This window comes from Lithobates pipiens, unplaced genomic scaffold, assembly GCF_037356315.1.
Source record: "Lithobates pipiens isolate NorthernLeopardFrog02 unplaced genomic scaffold, aLitPip1_a1.2 Scaffold_16, whole genome shotgun sequence".
In the NCBI taxonomy this organism is placed as follows: Eukaryota; Metazoa; Chordata; class Amphibia; order Anura; family Ranidae; genus Lithobates; species Lithobates pipiens.
The window spans coordinates 348,948,244-348,973,104 of NW_027507748.1; the positions used below are offsets into that span (position 1 = coordinate 348,948,244).

The 24,861-nt window shown below is 42.2% G+C and overlaps 1 protein-coding gene across 1 annotated transcript in view; it reads left to right on the plus strand.

Annotated features, from left to right (window-relative positions):
• Nucleotides 1-22,826, plus strand: part of LOC143984371 (indolethylamine N-methyltransferase-like) — a 47,342-nt gene extending 24,516 nt beyond the window's left edge. Inside the window, exons 2-3 of the mRNA XM_077484596.1 lie at nucleotides 11,978-12,185; nucleotides 22,246-22,826. Of these exons, the coding sequence (XP_077340722.1) occupies nucleotides 11,978-12,185; nucleotides 22,246-22,690 (653 nt within the window). The 3' untranslated portion in view covers nucleotides 22,691-22,826. The remainder of the gene's footprint in view (nucleotides 1-11,977; nucleotides 12,186-22,245) is intronic.
• Nucleotides 22,827-24,861: the final 2,035 nt, after the last annotated feature.

Here is a 24,861-nt window from a genome sequence, read left to right on the forward strand (position 1 = left end):
GTCACTACCACCCCCATTATGGACATGAGCTCCCCCATGCTCTTTTGTGTACACAGAGCTGAAGAAAGTGTTTAATAAATTAGCCTTCTCTTTGTCCCCAGTCACCAACTCTAGATTGTTTTGTAAAGGGCCTACATGCTCAGACTTGACCTTTTTACTATTAATATATTTGAAGAATTTTTTGGGGTTTGTCCTACTATCTTTTGCAATCTGTCGTTCGTTTTGAATTTTTGCATCCTTGATTTCCTTTTTACATATACTGTTAATTTCTTTGTAACATTTAAATGACACTAGTGATCCTTCATTTTTATATTTTTTAAAAGCTCTTCTCTTACAGTTTATAGCTTTTTTAACTTTGGCCGTGAGCCACATAGGTTTTGTTTTTAGCCTTTTAAACTTATTGCCCATGGGAATATACTTTGCAGTGAGGTCCCCAACAGTCTTTTTGAAGAATTCCCATTTCTGTTCTGTGCCCATTGAAGCGAATATTCTCTCCCAGTCTAAGTCCTGGAGAGTAGCCCTCATCCTTGGAAAATTAGCTCTCTTGAAGTTAAGTGTTTTTATCTTACCCGTATGTATTTCTTGTTTAGCGCTAACATCAAAGGAAATCATGTTATGATCACTGCTACCCAGGTGTTCCTTTATCTGGACATTAGTAATAAGCTCTGCATGGTTTGAGATTACCAGGTCCAACAGAGCTTCATTCCTAGTTGGGGCCTCAATAAACTGGACCATAAAATTGTCCTGTAATAGGTTTATCATTTTTTGCCCTTTAACTGTCCCAGCAGTGCCATTACTCCAGTCAATTTCTGGGTAGTTAAAATCCCCCATTATTATCACTGTCCCAGCCCTTGCAGCCCTTTCCATCTGTGCAAGGAGCTGAGTCTCCACCTCCTCATTCACATTGGGTGGTCTATAACAAACTCCAACGATTAACTTTGAACTACCCCCATCTAAATGCAGTTCCACCCATAATGCTTCGGACTCATCACACTCTCCATCCACCAGGTCCTCTTTCACACTTGCTTTGAGATCACTTCTCACATAGAGACAGACCCCGCCACCTTTCCTTTTTACCCTGTCTCTCCGAAAGAGTGCATAGCCAGGAATATTAATAGCCCAGTCATGTGAGGATTGAAGCCAAGTTTCAGCAATACCGATTACATCATAGCTCTCCTGATGCACCACAGCTTCCAACTCACCTATTTTGCTTGGCAGACTTCTGGCATTGGTGAATAAACACTTTAATGCATTATTACATTTTGCTCTGGTGTTTTTCATATTATTTTTAGTAGTACAAATTGCACTATAGTTTTCAATGGCTGTTTGCAACATGGGAAATTTCTTGACACCTGCCATATCCCACCCCCCATCTATCCCCATTCCACCCTCCATTAATGTCTGACCCCTAACTGACCTGTCTGCCCAATGTACTTCTGGTTCACCCTCCCCCCTCAAACCCAGTTTAAATACTCCTCCAGCCTTCCCATAAACCTCTTCCCCAGCACAGCAGACCCCCTTCCATTCAAGTGCAAACCATCATTAGCATATAGGTTGCACCCCAATGAAAAGTCAGCCCAGTGCTCTAGAAACCCAAATCCCTCCTCCCTACACCAGGTCTTTAGCCATGCATTCAGCTCTCTAATCACCCCCTGCCTTTCCTGTGTTGCGCATGGCACAGGCAATATTTCAGAGAATATCACCTTGGAGGTCCTTCCCTTCAACTTGCAGCCTAGTTCTCTAAATTGATTCTTGAGGAGCCTCCACCTTCCATGTATACGGTCATTGGTTCCAACGTGGACCAAGACTGCTGGGTCATACCCAGCCCCTCCCAGTAATTTATCCACCCGGTCCACCACATGCGGAACCCTAGCACCAGGGAGACAGCAAACTATTCGGTTGAGGCGATCCTGGCGACAAATTATTCTATCAGTCCTTCTGATTATAGAATCCCCTATAACCACCAACTGTCTAGGCCTTTCTGCACTCCCTTCACCTCCTCTACTAGATGGGCTGCTCTCCCGGCTGTTAGGGGGAGCAGTGACATCTAGGGCTGCCACCTCTGTGTTTGTCACCTCCACATTTTCACCCAACTCGGCAAATTTGTTTTGATGCACAAACACAGGACTGGCCTTCCTTTTCTGCGAGCCCCTTCCACTCCCTCTAACTACATTAACCCATCTTCCTACGTGATAATCCTGACTTGCCCCTCCACCCTCCACATCAACCCTACTGACCACCTGCTCAGCGAGCAGAGGACCCCTTTCAAGGTTGTCCTTTCCACCCAGTGTTGCAACTTGCTCCTCCAGATCTCTAATGCGAGCTTCTAGAAGGGCAACCTGCTCACATCTGTCACAGCGGTATGCATCCTGGAGCTCTTGCACCAGTTTTGCATACATGTGGCACACTGTGCACTGAGCAAAACCTTCAACCCTGCTAGCACTCATTTCCCAGTTACAATACAATTACTTAAATGAAGTTTAAGATGTTACTTACAGGTTAGAGACTCCTGTCTTAACTCCTGTTTTCAACTCCTGGTTATTAACTCCCCACTTTAGTTCAAAATTCCACTTGAGATCACAAAATCCACATGCAAACCACCAACAGGGAGCAAGCTGAGGGGTCACGGACCCCCAAAGCATCCTCCCAATGTTGAGGGCATGTGGCCTGGTACGGTTCAGGAGGGAGGGGGGGCCGCTCTCTCGTCCCCCCCTCTTTTCCTGCGGCCTGCCAGGTTGCGTGCTCGGATAAAGGGTCTGGTATGGATTTTTAGTGGGAACCCCACGTCAATTTTTTTTTAAATTTGAGGCAGGGTTCCCCTTAATATCCATACCAGACCTGAAGGGCCTGGTAATTGAATTTGGGGGACCCCCACGCTCTTTTTTTTATTTTATTTTTTTTTTATCAATGACTTTCAATGAGTGTTCTCTGTATTACGGAGCCGACAATTCATAATAGCTGCGAGTGATTTTAAAGGACTTTTTTTCCTGCATAAATGACACTTTGTGCTGGGACAATTCTAAGCACGGAAATATGCGCCCCTTCACAGGCATACTATAGACAACCCCCCCCCCCCCCCCCTACGAAATTTAAAGGAATATTACACTTTTATTGTTTCACTTTAATCATTATTAAAATCACTGCTCCCGAAAAAACGGCCGTTTTTAAAACTTTTTTTTTGCATTGATACATGTCCCCTGGGGCAGGACCCGGGTCCCCAAACACTTTTTAGGACAGTAACTTGCAGAATCTTTTCTCTCTGTCAAATCTTTTTTCTCTGTCGAATATTTTCTCTATATAATCTTGGACTAATAGAGGTAAGGTTAGGCACATTCGACCACAGGTTCTATAGACAGATTGTTGTCAGAGTCATGTCGAATCTCCTATTCTATATCGAACTGTTGTAACAATGAAAACGAAAATAAAGCATTTATTTATGTCGGATCTTTCGTTTTTCGGATTTTGTGCTTTCGTTATCGTTTGTCAAAACGAAAACGAAAATAGCTGAAATTCGGACGAAAATGCATTCGGACGAAAACGAATGCACATGTCTAGTGTAAATTCGCTGTCCCCTCAAAATAACCAAACGCACAGCCACTAACCACTTCATCCCCGAAAGGTTTTACCCCCTTCCTGACCAGAGCACTTACAATTTGGCACTGCATTGCTTCAATTGGTAATTGCGCGGTCATGCAACGTTGTACCCAAATTACATTTTTTTTTTTTTTTTCACACAAATGGAGCTTTCTGTTGATGGTATTTGATTGCCTCTGCGATTTTTGTGGGGTGTGTTTTTTTTTTTTTTTTTCAATCTAAATGGAAAGAGACTGAAAGTTTTGAAAGAAAAAAACTTTTGTTTATAAGAAAAATCCAATAAACTCAATTTTAGTCATACTTTTTTTTTTATTATTTATTTATTTTTTAAGCGTCTATAAACTAGGGTACGTTTTCTGAAATTTTACACAGCTTTTCGTTTGACTGCTTATCTAATTTCTTGAGGTGCTAAGATGGCAGGGCAGGACACCCCAAGGAAATTGGTGAGAGGCATGTTAAGCCCCATTATTTTATTTTTGTCCCAAGTGATTGAATGACTAAAGAGAAAAAAAAAAAAAAAAGCATTTTACAAAAAGTTGTCCCTTTTTAATGATATATTGCTCACACATGCCATGATTATATGTGGAATTGCACTCCAAAATTTTTCTGCTTCTCCGGAGTATGGGGATACCACATGAGTGGGACTTTTTCCCTGAAAACCAACCACAGCCTTCAGGATTTCTAAGGGCGTAAATTTTAGATTTTCACTCCACACTACCTATCACAGTTTTGAAGTCCATAAAATGTCAAGATGGCACCCCCCCCCATGACCCCATTTTGGAAAGTAGACACCCCAAGCTATTTGCTGAGAGGCATGGTGAGTATTTTGCAGCTCTCCATTTTGTTTTTGAAAATTAATAAAGGAACAAACTTATTTTTATTTAATTTTTTAAAAACTTTGTGACAAAATGCAAGGTCTGCAAAATGCTCACCATACCTCTCAGCAAATGGCTTGGGGTGTCTACTTTCCAAAATAGGGTCATTTGGGGAGGTTTTGTGCCAACTGGACATTCCGTGGCCTCCGAAACTGATAGGCAGTGAAGAGTGAAATGAAAAATTTACATCCTTAGAAAGCCTGAAGATGGTGCTTGGTTTTCAGGGTCCCGTACACGGCTCAGCTCCCAAAAAGTCTCACATGTGGTATCCCCATACTCAGGAGAAGCAACAGAATGTATTTTGAGGTGTAATTTCACATATGCCCATGGCATGTTTGAGCAATATATCATTTGGAGATTCATTTAGAAGCTTATGTCGCACATTGCCCACTCTTCTAACCTCTCTGTCTCTCTGTCTCTCCGATACTGGCACTAACCTGACACTGCCTGGGGTGATCAGGGGGTTAAACCTTTATTGGGTAATAAATGGCTGGTATAAAAAATGAACTAACCAGCATCACCGTAACACTTATATGGTGGTCACTGGTGAAAGGGTTAACTAGGGGGCAATCGGGGGGTTAAAACCTTTATTGGGTAGTATATGGGGGTACCTGATGCTATAAAAGCATATACTGAACCTAAATACTTGGCTACCTAGCGTCACCTGTGACACTAATATGGTGATCAGAAAAAAAATTGCTTAGTGACACTGGCGACAGGGGGGGGATCAAGACCTAAAGGGGCCTACCACTAACTGCCCTACAACTTATTCACAAATGACACCAATGCAGTAATCAGTAAAAAATAACTGCTATTGGTGTCACACTGACGGTGTGCAGGGGGGGGGGAGTGTTTATGTGTCAATGTAGTGTTGGTGCAGACTCACAGTAGCTGTCTTCTCTCCTCAGAAGCCGGAAAAAAAAAAGCCTTCATGAGGAGAGATGACATCACTTCCTCTGCTTTTGTTTACATTACAGAAGCAGAGGAAGCTTCTCATTTGCCAGGAGTGATCGTGAGGGGGTGCCCATGAATCAGCGATGTGCCCCCCGCCCATGGGAGGCGAGTAACGTACCCATACATTACTCTGCGTGCCCGTGCCATTCTCCCGGCGGCCGGAAAGTGGTTAATGTCTAAACTGCTGGAAACAAAAGTGAGTACACCCCTAACTGAAAATGTGCAAATTGGGCCCAGAGTGTCAATATATTGTGTTGCCACCATTATTTTTCCAGCACTGCCTTGACCTTCTTGGGTGTGGAGTTCACCAGAGCTTCACAGGTTGGCACTGGAGTCCCCTTCCACTCCTCCATGATGACATCACGGTACGGTTGCCACATCATCCCTTTAATCCAGGACACATAATCAGTCACAGAACCTGTGTAATTAATAAGGTGGTAATTAAACTCACTTGGTACCTTATCTGCATTAAATCAGCCTCACAACCTGTGCAATTTTGTCCCGGATTAAAGGGATGATGTGGCAACCCTACATAATGGAGCTGGTGGATGTTGGAGACCTTGCACTCCTCCCCCCTCCATTTGAAGATGCTCAATAGGTCAGGAGACATGCAGTTTCTGAGGGAATCGTGCTCTGCTTCAATATGTCACAATACATGTTGGCAGTCATGGTTCCCTCAATGAACTGTAGCTCCCCAGTGCCAGCAGCACTTGTGCAGCCCCAGACTATGACACTCCCACCGCCATGCTTAACTGTAGGCATGACACACTTGTCTTTGTACTCCTCACCTGGTTGCCACCGCACATGCTTGATGTCATCTGAACCCAATACGTTTTACTTTATCAGGATATGGTTCCAGTAATCCATGTCCTTAATCTGCTTGTCTGCAGCATTCTGTTTGTGGGTTTTCTTGTGCATCCTCTTTTTTTTTTTTTTTTTTTTTTTTTTTTTTTTAGAAGGTTTCCTTCTGGGATGAGAGATATGCAGACCAATTTTATGCTGTGTGCAGCATATGGTCTGAGCACTGACAGGCTGACCCCTGCCCCTTTAATCTCTGCAGCAATGCTGGCAGCACTCGTACATCTATTTCCCAAAGACAACCTCTGGATATGACTTTGAGCACGTGCATTCAACTTCTTTGGTTGACCATGGTGAGGCCTGTTCTGAGTGGAACCTGTCCTGGTAAACCACTGTATGGTCTTGGTCACCGTGCTGCAGCTCAGTTTAAGGGTCTTGGCAATCTTTTTATAGCCTAGACCATCTTTATGTAGAGTAACAATTATTTTTTTTCAGATCCTCAGAGTTCTTTAACATGAGGTGCCATGTTGAACTTCCAAATATCACACCTGAGACTTTGTAACAATAACTTTTATCCTGCTATGTTTCTCTTGTCGGGCCTGATTTGTGCATCCCTATGGGCCTTTGCTGGTGCGTTGGAGCTGGCTGGCTGCGATCCTGCATATGGACCCCCATCTACCACCCGCAACTGTATGGACACCCGAGGGCTTGCTAATGGATACAGGCCCGTTCTAGTGATCTCTTGCATGCTGGCCGTCCCCTTACATCATCCATTCTCTTTTCCTACAATAGATTTCCTTCTCCCACTATTGCTCCCTCTTTCCACTCTGTCATCTCATTGATGGGATTGGCTCTGATCATTGTGGGCCGTTCTGGATGTTTTATTCGAACGCCGCCCATGTGCCTCATGTTTCCGGTGAAGCATTCTGGGTATTGTAGGCTTTGGATAGGGACTGGTGCTCATGCATTCGGATCGCACTACGTCTGCTCCTGTTCGGCAGTGACGTGATCATGCTGAATGGGTGGGGGGGGTATATGAGGAAGTGGAACTGGTTGTGTCCATTGCTGGTTCCACAGAGGCGCCTCTGTCAGTTTGTCTATGATTAGGTCAGTACTATTTAGTATGACGCTCGGTCTTATATTTTCCTCTTTTTGTATCTTAATGACCACACTTTGATTTAATTTTCCTTTGTCTATTTCTTTGTTAGGTTTTTTTGTTATGCATTGAAGTTCTGCTTTCAATTTTTTCATTTGGTCTAGCACCAAGAGCGTTGTCCTTATTAGGGGATACATGTCTCTAATTAATTGACCCTATTAGGCTCATTTGTGAACCTTAAAGCTTGGGTAAGCGCTCCCCCTTTTTTTTTTTTTTTTTTTTTTTTTTTTTTTTTTTCTTTCCTTCCTAGTTTGTACGCATTTGAATCATTGTTCAACTGGGGACCAACTATTTTGGATTTCAACTTTATTAATGTCCAGTCATTCATCGGCGCCTCCGTTAGTTTTTGTTTTTATTGGGTAGGTACAGTGCCTTGCGAAAGTATTCGGCCCCCTCGAACTTTTTAACCTTTTGCCACATTTCAGGCTTCAAACATAAAGATATAAAATTTTTATTTTCTGTGAAGAATCACCAACAAGTGGGACACAATTGTGAAGTGGAACGAAATCTATTGGATTTTTGAAACTTTTTTTAACTAATAAAAATGAAAAGTGGGGCATGCAAAATTCGGCCCCCTTGCATTAATACTTTGTAGAGCCACCTTTTGCTGCGATTACAGCTGCAAGTCGCTTGGGGTATGTCTCTATCAGTTTTGCACATCGAGAGACTGAAATTCTTGCCCATTCACAGCTCGAGTTCAGTGAGGTTGGATGGAGAGCGTTTGTGAACAGCAGTTTTCAGCTCTTTCCACAGATTCTCGATTGGATTCAGGTCTGGACTTTGACTTGGCCATTGTAACACCTGGATATGTTTATTTGTGAACCATTCCTTTGTAGATTTTGCTGTATGTTTGGGATCATTGTCTTGTTGGAAGATAAATCTCCGTCCCAGTTTCAGGTCTTTTGCAGACTCCAACAGGTTTTCATCCAGAATGGTCCTGTATTTTGCTGCATCCATCTTCCCCTCAATTTTAACCATCTTCCCTGTCCCTGCTGAAGAAAAGCAGGCCCAAGCCATGATGCTGCCACCACCATGTTTGACAGTGGGGATGGTGTGTTGAGGGTGATGAGCTGTGTTGCTTTTACGCCAAACATATATCGTTTTGCATTGTGGGCAAAAAGTTCGATTTTGGTTTCATCTGACCAGAGCACCTTCTTCCACATGTTTGGTGTGTCTCCCAGGTGGCTTGTGGCAAACTTTAGACGAGACTTTTTATGGATATCTTTGAGAAATGGCTTTCTTCTTGCCACTCTTCCATAAAGGCCAGATTTGTGCAGTGTACGACTGATTGTTGTCCTATGGACAGACTCTCACACCTCAGCTGTAGTTCTCTGCAGTTCATCCAGAGTGATCATGGGCCTCTTGGCTGCATCTCTGATCAGTCTTCTCCTTGTCTGAGCTGAGGGACGGCCAGGTCTTGGTAGATTTGCAGGGGTCTGATACTCCTTCCATTTCAAAATGATCACTTGCACAGTGCTCCTTGGGATGTTTAAAGCTTGGGAAATCTTTTTGTATCCAAATCCGGCTTTAAACTTCTCCACAACAGTATTATGGACCTGCCTGGTGTGTTCCTTCATCTTCATGATGCTCTCTGCGCTTTCAACAGAACCCTGAGACTATCACAGAGCAGGTGCATTTATACAGAGACTTGATTACACACAGGTGGATTCTATTTATCACCATCAGTCATTTAGGACAACATTGGATCATTCAGAGATCCTCACTGAACTTCTGGAGTGAGTTTGCTGCACTGAAAGTAAAGGGGCCGAATAATTTTGCACGCACCACTTTTCAGTTTTTTATTTGCTAAAAAAAGTTTAAAATATCCAATAGATTCCGTTCCACTTCACAATTGTGTCCCACTTGTTGGTGATTCTTCACAAAAAAAAAAATTAAATTTTATATCTTTGTTTGAAGCCTGAAATGTGGCAAAAGGTTGAAAAGTTCAAGGGGGCCGAATACTTTCGCAAGGCACTGTATATTTGGAACGCCCTGGTGGCATCATGTTGTCGCATAGTCAGGTTGAAAAAAGATTCAAGTCCATCCAGTTCAACCAAAAAAATAAAAAAATAAAGATATATAATATATATATATATATATATATATAAAATCATACCAGCCCATATACCCAATTCTATACCCACAGTTGATCCAGAGGAAGGCAAAAAACCCCAGCAGAGCATGATCCAATTTGCTAAAGCAGGGGAAAAAATTCCTTCCTGATCCCCCCCCCCCGGCAATCAGATTTTCCCCGGATCAACCTTGCCTATAAATGTTAGTACCCAGTTATATTATGTACACTTAGGAAATAATCCAGGCCTTTCTTAAAGCAATCCACTGAGCTGACCCTAACCACCTCTGCAAGGAGTCTATTCCTGTGCTCTTACTGTGAAGAAACCTTTCCGTATTTGGAGATGAAATCTTCCTCTCCCTCTCCCTCTCCCTCTCCCTCTCCCTCTCCCTCTCCCTCTCCCTCTCCCTCTCCCTCTCTCCCAGCATGTATGATGCATGCATATTCTTGGCCCCCAAGTGCATACCTTTACATTTCTCATCTGTCACAGTCACCCAATTAGACAGAGCATTGAGGTCGGCTTGTAAATTGGAGACATCCTGTAAGGACGTTATTCCACTGCATAGCTTGGTGTCATCTGGAAAGACGGAAATGTTACTTTTGATCCCAGACCCAATATCATTTATAAAGATATTAAAAAGTAAGGGTCCCAGCACTGAACCTTGGGGTATACCCACTGATGCCCTTAGACCATTCAGAGTAAGACTCATTAACCACTACTGTCTGAATTCTGTCTTTTTAGCCAGTTTTCTATCCATTTACAAACTATTTCCAAACCTGTAGACTTTACCTTTTATAGTGTCTCAGTATATCCCGTTTTGGGGTTTAGTTTCTGAGTTGTACACCAAACAAGGGTACAACTTGGTATATGAAAAAAAAATTCTGTCCTTTTCTTTGTTCGTTCTGTTTTAGACTGCCTCCTACAGTTGCACTAAGGTCCTGCCGTTTGGGGGCTCATAGGCGGGGTCTAAGCCGTGCTTGTCCCTCTCGTACTGGCTTTGGAGGTATGTACTCGGCCCCTATCGGGTTACATATATTATCCATCAGGGATGGGGGCTTGGAGAACATTTAGCGGTTTCTAGCATTGGTGGGATTCCCCTGATCTACACAGTACTTACTGGGGTTCATATATTTGTACTTAATCTGTATTTGTTTCTTTTCTTATTTTATAGAATTTGTCTTCTTATGGTGGTCTCACCCCATTTCCCCTGACGAAGCCGTTTGTACGGCGAAACATGTAGGGAGGATTTGACCCATCAGCACACCAAGGCTTAGAACATCTTGGCCCCATATTATTGTTGGATGTGCTTTTGACCGTCTATGATTGAACCAATTTCTCTGAAAACTACTGTGATTTTGTATCTTGTTTCATTTTATATTTTCTTTCTTTTTGAATACATTTTTGTCTTTTTAAACATTTTCTTGTCTATTACTAAACTAGGCACCGCAATAATCCCCCTTCTTGCTAATTACCCCTTTTTTTTTTCTTTTTTTTTTTCTTTTTTTTGTAACCCTAACGAGTCACATGACACTGGTGAAGGAAAAATGCTAATTGGGCCCAATTTGGAAATTTTCCCTTAGGGTGTACTGTATTTTGTTGCCAGCAGGTTAGACATTAATGGCTGTGTGTTTTTAGTTATTTTGAGGGGGCAGCACATTCACACTTAGGGCCGGTTCACACTGCGACGCGAGGCGAGGCGACACGGCTCGCCTCGCCTCGCTCCCGCAAGTCGCCCCCATTCAGTACTATGGAACCGTTCTGAGAGGAGCGACTCGAGTCGCTCCGACTCAGAAAAAAGGTTCCTGTACTACTTCGGGGCGACTTCGGGGGCGACTTGCATTGACTTCTATGCAGAAGTCATCTGCAAGTCGCCGCTGAGCTCCCCGCAAGTCGCGGCGAGGTAAGTCGGAGACGCCTCGCCGCGGCTCGCTGTGTGAACCGGCCCTTATACCTGCTATACACTCACTACTTTACATTGTAGCAAAGTATAATTTCTTCAGTGTTGTCACATGAACATATAATAAAATATTTACAAAAATGTGAGCGATGATACATACACGCGCGCACACATGGTGCACACCCTAATGAAATAGGCTGCGCGCACCTGTGCTTCAGATTATGAATAGACTGGAAGCCTCTGTACAGAGCTTTTCCTGTCACTTCATTCTGTGTAGCTGTGTCTCCTTTCTCTGCCTCAAAGGCAGAACATCAGAGGTCTGTTTAAATTTGTTTAGAAAATGTTGTGTAAAAAAAAAAAAAAAAAAAAAAACACAAAAAAAATTATATTAAAAACGACTGAACTACACACAAGTTGTGCTTCATCTGGGCCCTGGGTTCAGAGAGAAGGGGCCCCGGCCGGGGTTAAGGGGGCCCTTCATGGTTTCTTGCACTGGGGCCCTGAAGGTTCTAGTTACGCCACTGATTAATAGCTTTGTTGTTCCAATATAGTGTTGTGATAAACACATTTTATTATTTATTTGTCCAACAGTTTGCCTAATTTGCAATTTTAAAGTTTGCTTCCATTGCAGGAGGGATCCGAGGAGATGTTCTAATTGACATTGGCAGCGGACCTACCATCTACCAACTCCTGTCTGCCTGTGAATCTTTTCCCTCTATCATTGCCTCGGATTTCACAGATCAAAACCGACAGGAGTTTAAGAAGTGGCTGGAAAATGACCCAGAGGCTTTTGATTGGTCAGAAATTGTGAAGACTGTATGTGAGATTGAGGGAAATGGGTATGTAATGTAATCCTAACAAGAGTTTATGTACAATAACGTAAAAAAATATACCCTGTGTGTGTGTGTGTGTCCTTTTTTTTTATTTTTTTTCAAACTGTGCCTACTCTTTATGATTCTAGGTGCATGCACTTTGACCCCAATTGTAAGAGATACAGATCAGATTGTCAGCTCTTGGTTTGAATTTGCTGTGCCAGCCAATCCTAGAGACTGTAGCAATTATCTGAAATTTGCACCACTTGTGGATTATTTTTCCTTACATTGGAATGATTGATTTTAAACAATTTGATCTTTTAAATCCATTGTCATACACAACTTTCTGAGGGCATTATGCCCCGTACACACAATCAAATTCCGCCAACAAAAGACAGATGAGAGCTTTTGGTCTGAAAATGTGACTGTGTGCATGCTCCATCGGACCAAGTTGTTTTGCTGCTCATATTAGCGTTCTCAAACTGATTTCTTTATTTCTCCTGATCTCATGAATTTTTTTTTTTTTTTTTAGCCAGATCTCCATAATGTTTATAAAATGTAGATTTTAAATTCTTTCATAATCTCCTTTTTTATTTTTTTTGTCACGTTTCCACAACACCATTATCTTATATTTGTTGGTGTCCCTTGTTAATTTTGACATTGTGAGTAGGCAGGTACATTTCAAAAATACAAACTGTTCTATTTGAAGAAAAACACATGGGCAAGTATCTTCATAACCAAAAATCTCAATTTTATTCTGGGTAATAATAACAAAATAAAGAAGGAAGGCAACGCTGGAGAAACAGCTGGAATTTGCGAAGCCTTTGTCCCCCAAGGCAGATATCAACTCTGGATAAAAAAATTGGTAGCTTGAGAAGTGCATATAGAAGGGAGCATAATCTGGTCCAGGACTCCCAGAAATCGGGAACAGCAGCAGATGACGTATATGTCCCCAGGCTGTGGTACTACAACAGGCTGCGTCTTCTGTCAGACCAGACTGAAGCCAGGCAATCACTTTCTTGTCTTCTGTGCAACCTTCCCTGCAGCCTTCCCTTGAGGGAAGGTTTGGGACCCGAGTATTCACAAATCCCAGCAGTTTCTCCAGCGATGCCTTCCTTGCTAGTTTTTTGTGATCTAGAGGTGTGTGTGTGTGTGTGTGTGTGTGTGTGTGTGTGTATAGATGTATGTGTATAGATATAATAGATATAATATATTGGTTTTTCACCTCCCATAAATTGCACATATGTCTGTATCTGTCTATGAATTTGCAGAGGAAGTCTGGATCTTTAAATTGTTTTCAAGACCAAACAAGACAAAAACACTAATCAGGCTAATCTTATCCCAATGTAGGCCTCAATCTAGAATCTGTATAGGCCACTCATGTCCCAAGTTAAAATGTTACCTTTGTTATTGCGTTTGTCGCTCCTATCCCTCCTTCCTCCGCACACGCACCCGCATCGCCCGCCCCTGACCTTCTTTCTAGATAATTCCTTGCCTCTTCTGTCTCTTCGCAGTGGGAGAGGAACATGGTAGAGACACAGCAGGTGCTTAATAGCAGTAATGAGGAGGAGGAGGAGGAAAGCCTGGAGCAAGAAACGTCCCCGACCCGGAGGAGAAGATTTAAAGCCTCAAATAAGTCCTTTGCTGAGATGGCGGAGATGTTTGACATCTTGAAGAGGGCCAACTATGATGGAAAGTATGGACTGTACCCAAACCCAAATATGAGAGGCTCCAAGATCATGACTAAAGTTGTGAAGAGTCTGAGTCTGAATTTTTGGGAACCACAATCCAAGGAGCAATTGAGGAAATGATGGTCAGACCTCAAATTAAGTGGGCACAATCAATACAGAGGGATCAAGAAAGTGCTTCAAAAAAGTAAGTACTTTTTTTGTTGTTTATTATTATTATTATTATTATTCTTATTATTATTATTACATGCTGCGCCAGGTGCTTCTCTTTACTGTTGTACAGATTAAAATGGCTACTTTCATGTTCGTGGGCGGCACAGTAATCGGTCGTAGTAAACATCGTTCATTTGCCAACTAAATACGATGTGTTTGCCAGATAAAGGGTTAACTACATTTGATCATAATTGTTTGAAAAATAAGTTTAGGTCATTGTTATCTAAAATATGTTTGAAACTAGAATACATTGAATGAAGTTTGCAATCCAATGTAATGAGAGGACGCTCAGATGCTGTTTACACATTTTGTCTCAGGAGCACTAGTGTGGGACACAAACAAACTGTCCCACACAGGTGCTCCAGTGGATACTTGGTGTCTACATGTGTGAAACTTGTCCAAAAAGGTAAGTATTCCAGCTTTGGCAAGTGAGAAAATCATGTCTTCAGCTTGAAACTGCCAAAACAGACAATTGTACCCCACTTCCAAGCAATGTTTCAGATTCCTATTTCTGGCCACAAATATCTGTGTGCTAAATATACCTTTTGTTTCATTCTCATAGGGGAGCAAAGACTCGGATGTCTGAGCAGACCAAGGACCCCCTACCTCCTGAAAAAGGGAAACGGAGGTCACAATCTGAAGATGTGGAGGTGGTTGAGCTTGTCTCAACAGGTGAATGTCTGACGCCACAGATTAAGGTAATAGATGTATGCCTGCATATTTATAATACGTGGTGTGTATTTTTTTTTTGTTTTTAGGTGATGTGCAGGTTGTGGAAGAACAATCACATAATTTCACCAGTGACAGTGCCCAAAGGCTAATCCAAGACATAATGTGTTTTAGTCGGGATTTAGACTTTACAAAGCGAAAAACAATTGAGATTGAACAAAAAATGTAGAACATGATTGATGTTCTAGGAAGAATATAAATACCCAAAAAATGCCCCCATTTTATGTTTTTAGATGAAAATATTTTATGCATTTTAAAAGCCACATTTTGAAGATGCACACAGTGTGTCAACATGTGCTATCTGCCATCAGGGGATTTCAATGTACGTGTTTTGTGGCTGCAACCCCTTCCTCGAAACTCAAGTAGGTGAGAGGAAGGGGTTGCACCCACAAAACACGTCCATTGATCCCGCATGATGGGAGATGGCAAATGTTGACATTAGGCATGGGATCATGAGGAAAATCCCCAGTTAGGCTCCCAATTTGTGTGCATCTTCATGTAGTGGGGATATAACTGTATTAATGCAATAAATGTGAAGTACAATGTATTCACTAGTATTGGATGCCATCTAGTCATCAAAAACTGGACCTTGGCTATTTTTCTTTTCAATGGTGTTGAAAGATAACAGGAAGTGACTGTGTTTACTTTGGTCATGTTGACCTTATCTACCCAGGAGTCTGTGTGACCTACCCATGAACATTTTTGATATGCAGTGCATGCTGGGTAGGGTATAAAAAAAAAGGGACTGCAGCGGCCATATTTGGTCTCTTGAAAGCACGTTGCCTGCCTGTGCAGAACTGTGTGTGAGGTTCTCGGACGCATCGTAGATGGTCACCGCGGAGTGCAAACCAGACTGTTTGCTGGGTGACTGGACGGAGTCAAGAGCTGGTGATCAGACCGATGGGGATCGGAGACGCTTGTTGGAGCAGGGGAGAGCCGGATCCAGTCGGTGGCGTGACACGGAGCATCTGGCCTAGTCAGCGGAAGCAAGCTGCAGCTGTAAGACTCGAGCCATCACTCAGAACTCTGATCCGATTGGTGAGTTGGTTGCGGCCCACCGTTTAATCTATTACACGTACTTAGACTTCCTAATAGGCCTTGCTGGAACCAGTTTTTTCCCATGGAAGTGCAACTGAGCAACTGACACTTAGTAGGCTCAAGGCCCGTTACACTTTGGTACCTAAGTGTGATTACAAGTTTCTGGAGTTACACCTGGAGTGTTCCAAGTTAACTTTCTCTACTTACCCTTTTGGATTGCAATTATTTGAGAAACTATTTAAGCTAGCGAAGAAAGAAGATAAAGGAGGAAATACATTAAGTGAGGCCTCACATTAGACTTTAAATAAGGGGAGCTCCCAGGTCTAGATGGCAACATACTTGCATGTTTATTGTATTTGCCTGTTGACATATGTTGTGCTGACGTTCTACATTGGAATGACAGGGTGAACTCTGTAACCACCTATTTTCTATATTTTCAGTAAAAGTATTCCTATTTAAGAGTACAAGTGTGTGGTTTACTGTCTTTATCCCTCAGGATCCTCTGGCTCCACCTGTTGGGGAGACACAGGTACATTATATTGTTTACTCCGTATTGTATTATTACTGCACCACAGTTGTGCCAAGGGGACAGAGTCATTCAGAAGGGGGGTTTCTCAGTAGAGTGCAGGCCCAATTCAAATCAGCAGCTCCTTCGGGGGTCAGTGCTACATTCAAAATTTGGCTTTTACAGGGTTGACTTTACCCCATCTGAAGGCAAGATCAAGACATTTTGGACACTAATGTATGATATTGCCTTCAGTGTTTCAATGTTGAACTTTGTACGTTCCAGAGTTGTGTATGTTATGTTTTGAAACCTGCCTGTTTATGTACCCTAAAAAATTTAAAAAAATTATGAAAACAAGAATTTGGGTTTTCACCAAAAATGTTTTACAATGTACATGTACACAGAATAAAAGATTTTATATTCAACAATGTGTGGCTTCTTCTTTCAATGATCAATACCAGTTTTTGTGTTAAGTTGGTGTTTACAGTGACAATGGGGTTTATTTTAATAATGGAAAAACCACTTGGCACTACAAGTGCACTAGGAGACCTCAAAAATAAACCCAAGCAGTAAGTGAAAATCAAGATTTTATCTGATAAAAGAGAAAATGTATTCCAAATTTGGTGTCAAAGCAATCCCCCCCCCCCCCCCACCCGTAAAATATTGTAAATATTATTCTTGCACTTTGTGGGGGGCAAGCCAGGACGGCTCGCTTCCAGGGCCATCATTAGAACTTCTGAAAGTCTGGCCTCAGGTCTAACAGAGGCAACATAACTTGCATTATCTCTTTTTTTAAAAATGTGCAGGATGCAGCAACATAAAATGATATGGTTTCGTTTATTCCGTCATATTTATGGCTGTTTGAAAAAGGCGGAACCGGCTGGCCAGGATCCCAAACGTATATCCCACGACTCTTCTGGATCAGCTGGTAATTTTAAAAAACCCTCTTCCCCGGGGTGAGGGCCCCCTGGAGGAATGGCCTCATGTGGTCACACAGACTGAATGCCTCATCTGCGACGAAGACAAATGGCAGTCCTTCCACGTTCTCCTCCGGAGGTGGCAATCCCAAGCCACTACTCTTGAGATGTCGGTAGAACTCAGTCCGTGAAAATACTCCAACATCCGGCCATTCCTCCCCACGTCCACATACAGAAACTCATATGTTGCCGACAACACCACCATCAGCATGATACTATTGAACCCCTTGTAATTATAATAGTATGACCTCCAATGGGGTGGTGGGATGATGTGGACGTGTTTCCCAACAGGTGGCAAAGTGGGAGGCCACAGTCTGCCATTCCTGTGGCATTGATGGAAACTGTGGAGTCAAACAAGAATTTTTTTTTTTTTTAATTTTGCACACAAACATTGCAAGCAGATTCGACACAAATGTTCTTGGCCAACATCAGTATAACATTTATTTTAAGGAGTATTTAAAGGCAAAAACATATATAAGGTCCACTTTATCAGATTCCTCCCCCACCCCCACTGGTCCACTGGAAATATTTTGGAGGGGTATGTTTTGGACAGGTAACACTCTCCACTTCATTGAGAGCTATTGGCAGCTCACTGGACAGGTAAGAAGTGCCATAATACAAAAATATAAATACACACTGTACAAATGGAAGCACATTTTTAGATTCTGCAATTACCGATCAAGATAATAGAACAATACTTTCAACAGTACCATTTGAAAGTATTCAAGCAGGCCCTTGCACTACATGCTTTGGTGAATTTATCCATAAATGACAACAAAAGAGGTAGGTATAGTGTGTATGGGTTTGGCAAAGTCAGCAGATAGAGGATTGGTATCAGGTGACTTGTTTGGGTTTGGGGTTCCAAATGAGTTTGGGCCCCAAAAAAAGCCTCTTACACTCTGCATGAATTTAATTACACATAACATTTGTACACATTTTAGGGGATGTTTTGGGTAAAGCAGTACAATGGAGCTGACAAAATACATTAAGTGACTAGGCTAGGTGTATATGGGCCCAGGATAGCATGCTGGGGAGGTAGTGAAGGCAAATATGCATGTAGGCCAAAAAAGAGCGTTAAAAGCTTACAGCATGCATGAGGATAAAGGGAACATTCACAGCATATTACAATCATGGTAAATAGGGAATGATGAAAGAAATGCAATACATTAGCAAACATTAAATACATAGAATGTGATGTTAAAGCAGAAATCTTACCTTAATATAGTCCTTCTGCAGGACCTGAATAATGGCAGAACAGGTCTCTGGAATAATGATCCCCAGAGCCTGGGGGGATATGCCTGTTGAACTGGAGGTCCTGCAAACTTCACCCAATCGCTAAGTACCGCATGGAAGCTAGCCTCTGCTCTGGTGTGATGGCTTGCCGCATGCAGGTATCCTGCCTGCTGATATAAGGGGTCAGCAAAGCCAACAGACAGTGAAAAACTGGGTCCGTTATCCTGAGACAGTTCCTGAAATCATCAAGATTATTCTCCTGGATCTCACACAGCATAGGCATATGAGGGAATTGGTCACGCTGGAGTAACCAATTCTTGGTCCATGAGCTCCTCCGTGCCTTGTTCATGGACTGGGCTTAGGTCAAAGCTAGAAGCCCAACACCATGCCCCCATATAGCACAAACTCTACGACGAACACGTACCCGCAACATGGCTAGAAAACGGTAGGCTGGTCAGAACAAACTAAACAGAACGCACTCCACAGCAAGGCCTGTGAAGAGCGAGCTGAAAATCGGTAATGAGCGGACAAGAACGCACTGAAAAACTGATACAAACCCACAGGCACAAACTGAACAGCAGTAAAACTATCTGAAAAAGCACGAGTCTGAAAAGCGCGAATCGTCTCTCACCAAACTTCTACTAACGCAAGATAAACACGAGATTAGCAGAAGGAGCCCAAAGGGTGGCGCAGTGGCTATTGAGCCTTTTTTTTTTTTTTTTTTTATAGTCCCGTCGTACACGTTGAACATCACCGTGTTCTTGGCGGTCGGAATTTGGTGTGATCGTGTGTATGCAAGACAAGTTTGAGCAGACTTCTGTTGGAAAAAAGCTTATTCCGACTAGAATTATGATTATGTGTAGGCGGCATTAGAGAGCTCTGACCGTGGCTTGATGGCCCCACACATGTAAATAGAACACCAGACCCTGGATATCTGAGATTTTAAATAAGCCTGGTTCCATTTGAACACTACCTCCCAGGAGGTTCTAATCTGGGAACCTCAATTCTAATTTAATTGATGTAAGGTGGTGGCAAATGTAGGTGTGTACTTTTTTGTTTTCTATATAAATGCGTTTTTTTTGTTTTATTTTCCTTATTTAGGTCAGGGGCCTCAACTTTTCAATACAAGGGCCACATTGTATAATTTACAAATTAGTCAAAAATCAGTTGGTTGAATGCAGAGTTGCCCCCTTGCATATTGTAAGTGTCCCGATCAGAGCCCCCCCATTACTATTGGGGTGGGGATAGTGGAGAAGTACAAAACTTGCAATGGGACCCAGTTTGGAGACCTCTAATTTAGATCATGAAAATTTAAATACTCCATGTAAATTTTACATATTCCCTTTTTTATCTGTTGGCATTATTTGAATTGAGGACTTATGTTTGCCTGTTTGGTAAAGTCAACAAGTCAACCATCCCCCCCCCCCCCCCCCCCCCAACATAAGAATAGACAAACAAACATCTAAAATTGGTGATGTTCTCCATTTCACCCTTTTGAAAGTCCTACAAACTGTAAAGCTGGTCTTTTGGTAACTACATGAAAGTCACAATACGCAACTTTTTTATTACTATTTAAAAGTTGAGCTCCTAGTTTGTTTCAGGCAGGAAAAAGCACCCCCCCACCACCACCACTTCCCAGATTGCAACATTCTAAATGTGGATAAACTCTCATTTTCGTTCCATGACTCGGGTCCTTCACACTGATTTTTAAGCGCGGAAGAGGATGGGAGACACAGAAGGGTGGATTCCTCTTTTTGTATATGCCTGCTCGCCGCCGTGCTGCTGCTGTTAGTCACAGCAGGGAAGAGGGCAGGAGATGCAGAAGGTCTGCATTGAGGATAGGAGCTGACCAACACTTGTTAACAAGCAAAAGGTTGTGCAGCTCCCACTCCCTGTGTAGTTTAACAGCAGCAGTGGCAGCAGGCAGGCAAATGCATATACAGAAGAGGAATCCACCCTTCACTGTGAGTTTTAAGAGCAGCAGTGGCAGGAGAAGAGATCAGGCTAAGTGGTGCGGCTGTGGTCTGGACAGGACTGTTACTTGGTCTGTGTCCGGACCGCAGTCTGGCATTTAGTGATGCCTGGTTTAGATAACTGTTATCTCTGCGCCAAAATTCCAGTTCAGGGAGTAGATGGTAATCCTGGATTATAGAAAAGATGATTCCATCCTTCTGGAGACCAAAGAAGATGAAGGCATTGCCAGGGGAGTCAGAAAAAAATTAAATAAAAAGATAAACACACCCTTATGAGTTACCTCCTACAAAGTTTATTGACATATAAAGTGAAGTAAAAATCAGCAGTATTAAATTCAAAAGACCCCCCCCCCCCCCAAAAAAAAACACCACCCATATTAACCCCACTACACAAATCAACCCTAATCGGCTAATTCCCTCCCTATATTCGCCCATCCTGATAACATTCAACAACAATCCTACAGTGGGAGGTGATATAACATTCCCTCAGAGCATCCTACTCCCTGCCTCTCTACCTGCACAAAACAATGTACTAAAAATAAAATCTAAGGAATAGGATCTGCCTGTACCATGAAGAGCCAGCATCCCACCTTTTAAAACCACAATGGGTGAATGAAGTGCTAGAGCTCTACAAGGTAGAAGCTGGATACCTGGGCCTGCCTATTGAGCCAAGACCACCAATAACCCAGAAAAATCCTGATTGATATCAAGTCTGCAAATGCAGTGCAATGACCCATAGTGTAAAAACCTAAAACAGGATGTCTTTAGCCTGTAATATCATATGGAGACAATGGACTGGAGTAAAAGGAAAAATTAATATTGATGTTCATATCCGAGGATAGTGTGATGTGCCCATGGCCCCCTCTTCACTGTGGTGACTTGTTTTTATTGGGGGGGTGTGTGTGTGTGTGTGTGTGTGTGTGTGTGTGTGTGTATCTCTATCTCTCTACAGCTTGAGTTTGCAGCGGGAACATCTATTGATCGTGGATATAGCTACAGACTCGCATGGCTATATAGCAGCCCATGGACATATTGCACTATCCCAGGATGTGAACATCAATATTTTTCCTTTTACGCGAGTCCATTTTCTCCCTATGGCCACATATGATATTAGATGCTAAAGACATTATTATTATTTATTATTATTATTATTATATATTTTCTTTACACTATAGCCTATGGAACTGGATTTGATATCCATCAACCTTTTCCTAGGTTATAGGTGGTCTTGGCTCTATAGGCAGGCCCAGGATTTCAGCTTGTACCTTTTTTTTTTTTTTTTTTTTTTTTTTTTTTTTTTTTGTAGAGCTCTAGCCCCTCCTTCACACATTGTGGTTTTAAGGTGTGGTATTAGCTCTTCAGGGTACAGGCAGGTCCTATTCCTTATATTCTCAATATATTGTTTTTGTGCAGGTAGAAGGGCAGAGACTAGAGGGACTTTGGGGAGGGTTACACAAGCTCCCACTTTAGGATTTATGTAATATTCTCAGGAAGAGTGAAAATAGGGAGGGAATTGGCTGGTTGGGGTTGATTTGTGTAGTGAGTTTAATATGGGAGATTTTTGGGGGGGGTCTTTGGGGTGTGTTTGTGTGGGGTTTTTATATTTTCAAGGGGGGTATTGTGATCTTTGTGAGGCAATACATACTTGGAAGTTTTACACTGACATAGTGTGCAATGTATAAAACAAATATGCATAGATGAATCCACCTAACTATTTCATGTTTAAAGCAGAGATAAATGGGAAGAGAAACAGAACAAGCTGAGGTCCAGAATACTGAAGGTGCTAAAGTGTGACGTGACCAGGAGTAATCCACTGGATCCCATAGAGGTGCCTCCTGCAGACTGCCTGATCACCTCCCTTTGTCTGGAGACGGCCTGTAAAGACCTGGGGGCTTATCACTGCTCTATTCAGAATATCACAAGACTGCTCAGACCAGGAGGACACCTAGTGCTCATTGGGGCCCTGGGAAATTCCTACTACGTCGTACAGCAGAAGACCTTCTCCTGTCTTTCTCTAGACGAAGAGGTGGTGAGGAGTGCGATCACCCAGGCTGGATACACAATACAAAGCATGGACATATTCCCAATCCCGGAGAGAATGACTCGCTTACATATTGCTGACACCTTGGCTAATTTTTTCCTTGTAGCGAAAAAAGAGGCAACAAATTCATTATAATTGAGTTATAAGAAAAGTAAAAACCTTTTTTTGATTTGTGTACCTGTGATAAAACGGATATAATATGAAAGTTCTATTCTCCATTATCAAATAAAATTGACAATTTGTGAAATATCCACTGTTGCCTAAAATATGATCTCTATCTTTCATTTCATAACATCAGCAGTGTTCTAATACAAAATCATTACTTTGGACAATTTAATGAGCTTGCGTGCAAAATCTTGCTATAAAACGATGTCCTTGATAACCATGACATTTGTTATAGCTGACATCACTAATGACAACGTCATCCTAGATGACATTGTTGGGATTAATCTTCTCTTATCAGTCAAACTCCAGGTGTATTGAGAAGCAGACAATTAATTTATTTCTGATGTGTCACACAAGGGTGAAGCTTACAAGCCAAAGGATGCAGTAAGACTCACACAAAGGAATGTATATCCCCCCCTCCTAATACCTACAATAATACAGCCTCTATGCTTTTATTGGCTGAGGAAACCTAGATAGCATGTCTGGTACAGGATGGTACTTTATTTTGGCTAATTGGTGTTTCCTGTACAATCTTATGCTACCATATATGGTTAAGCCTAATCATCCTACAACTTACTATGCAGTTGGTTAAAGCAAAACGATACAGAAAATTAATACAACCACGTGCTCAGAAGTCATTTTAAAAATCAGTCTCGGGTTATTTGTTTTTTTAATAGTCACATAATAAACATTTAAAACTTTTCTAACATTCCCTCCTTTTGTGTGACTATTTTATCTCAACACATTTCGATGATGGTCCCTGTGTTTATGCACTTTTGGACTGTATGTCATTAAGTTGAGCTTCAATGTCCACATAAGTCTCCTCAGAGGTAGGAAGGGTTTGATGCATTGTTCTTGAGACTGCAGTTTCAATCAGTTTTTGTGAAAGTCCTCGATAGGGATGAGCCGAACACCCCCCGGTTCGGTTCGCACCAGAACTTTCGAACGGACCCCAAATTCGAACAAACTTTAGAACCCCATTGACGTCTATGGGACTCGACCGTTCGAAATGAAAAGTGCTAATTTTAACGGCTAATATGCAAGATACTATCCTAAAAAGGGTTTGGGGACCTGGCTCTTGCCCCAGGGGACATGGGTCAATGCTTAAAATGTTTTTAAAAATGGCCATTTTGGCGGGAGCACTGATTTTAATGATGATTAAAGTGAAAAAAAAGTGAAATATTCCTTTAAATATGGTGCCTGGGGGGTGTCTGTAGTATGCCTGTGAAGTGCCATGTGTTTCCCGTGTTTAGAACAGTCCCTGCACAAAATGACATTAAACAGAAATAACATCATTGAAAACTGCTTGCGGTTTTAATGTTATATCTGGTTCCTGCAATATGGTTGAAAACCATTGAGAAAAATGGCATGGGTAGCCCTCCCTGCCCATTACCAGCCCCTTTTGGGTCTTGTACGCATATCAAGGGGAACCCTGTACCCATATTAAAAAAAGGAAATGCGTGTGGCCCCCAGGCCCTATATACTCAGAACAGCAGTATACAGGCGGTGCAAAGAAGACAGGGACTGTGTAGGTTTGTTGTGTTAAGTTGAATCTGTTTGTCATTTTCAACTGGTACATTTTTAAAGTGTAGCTCCAGTCAAAAAAACTATTTTTAAGCTTTTTGGAAAACCTAGGGAAGGGTTATCACCCCTGTATAATTTGTTTTGTCGTCCATCTTTTTTCATCTCACTTGCTGTTGTCTCCTTCCGTTTGCAAGTAGATGTTTGTAAGTTGGATGTTTGAAAGTAGGGGCCTGCCCTATATGCTCTGCAGAAATGGCGGAACAAGGTGTTGGTTTTGCCACAACATTGTAGGCCCTCAAAGTGACTCTTGCTGGGCGCTGGAGCGCCCTGCTGTGAACAATTATATCAAGAATTGTAATTACATGCCATTGTTGAACAGTGGTAGAAAAATTGACCTTTGGTGGTTGTGGTGCTAGTGCCACAACACTAAGTCCTCACAGTTACTCTGGGTGGGCACAGGAACGGGCCCTCCTGTGAAATATTATATCAAGAATTGTAATTGCATGTCTCTGTTAAACAGGGGCAGAAAAATTGGGCCTTAGGCACTGGTGCTGGTGCCACGACACTGCAACCTCTCCCATATACTCTAGTTTTATTGCAGGAATTAGCCCTGCTGC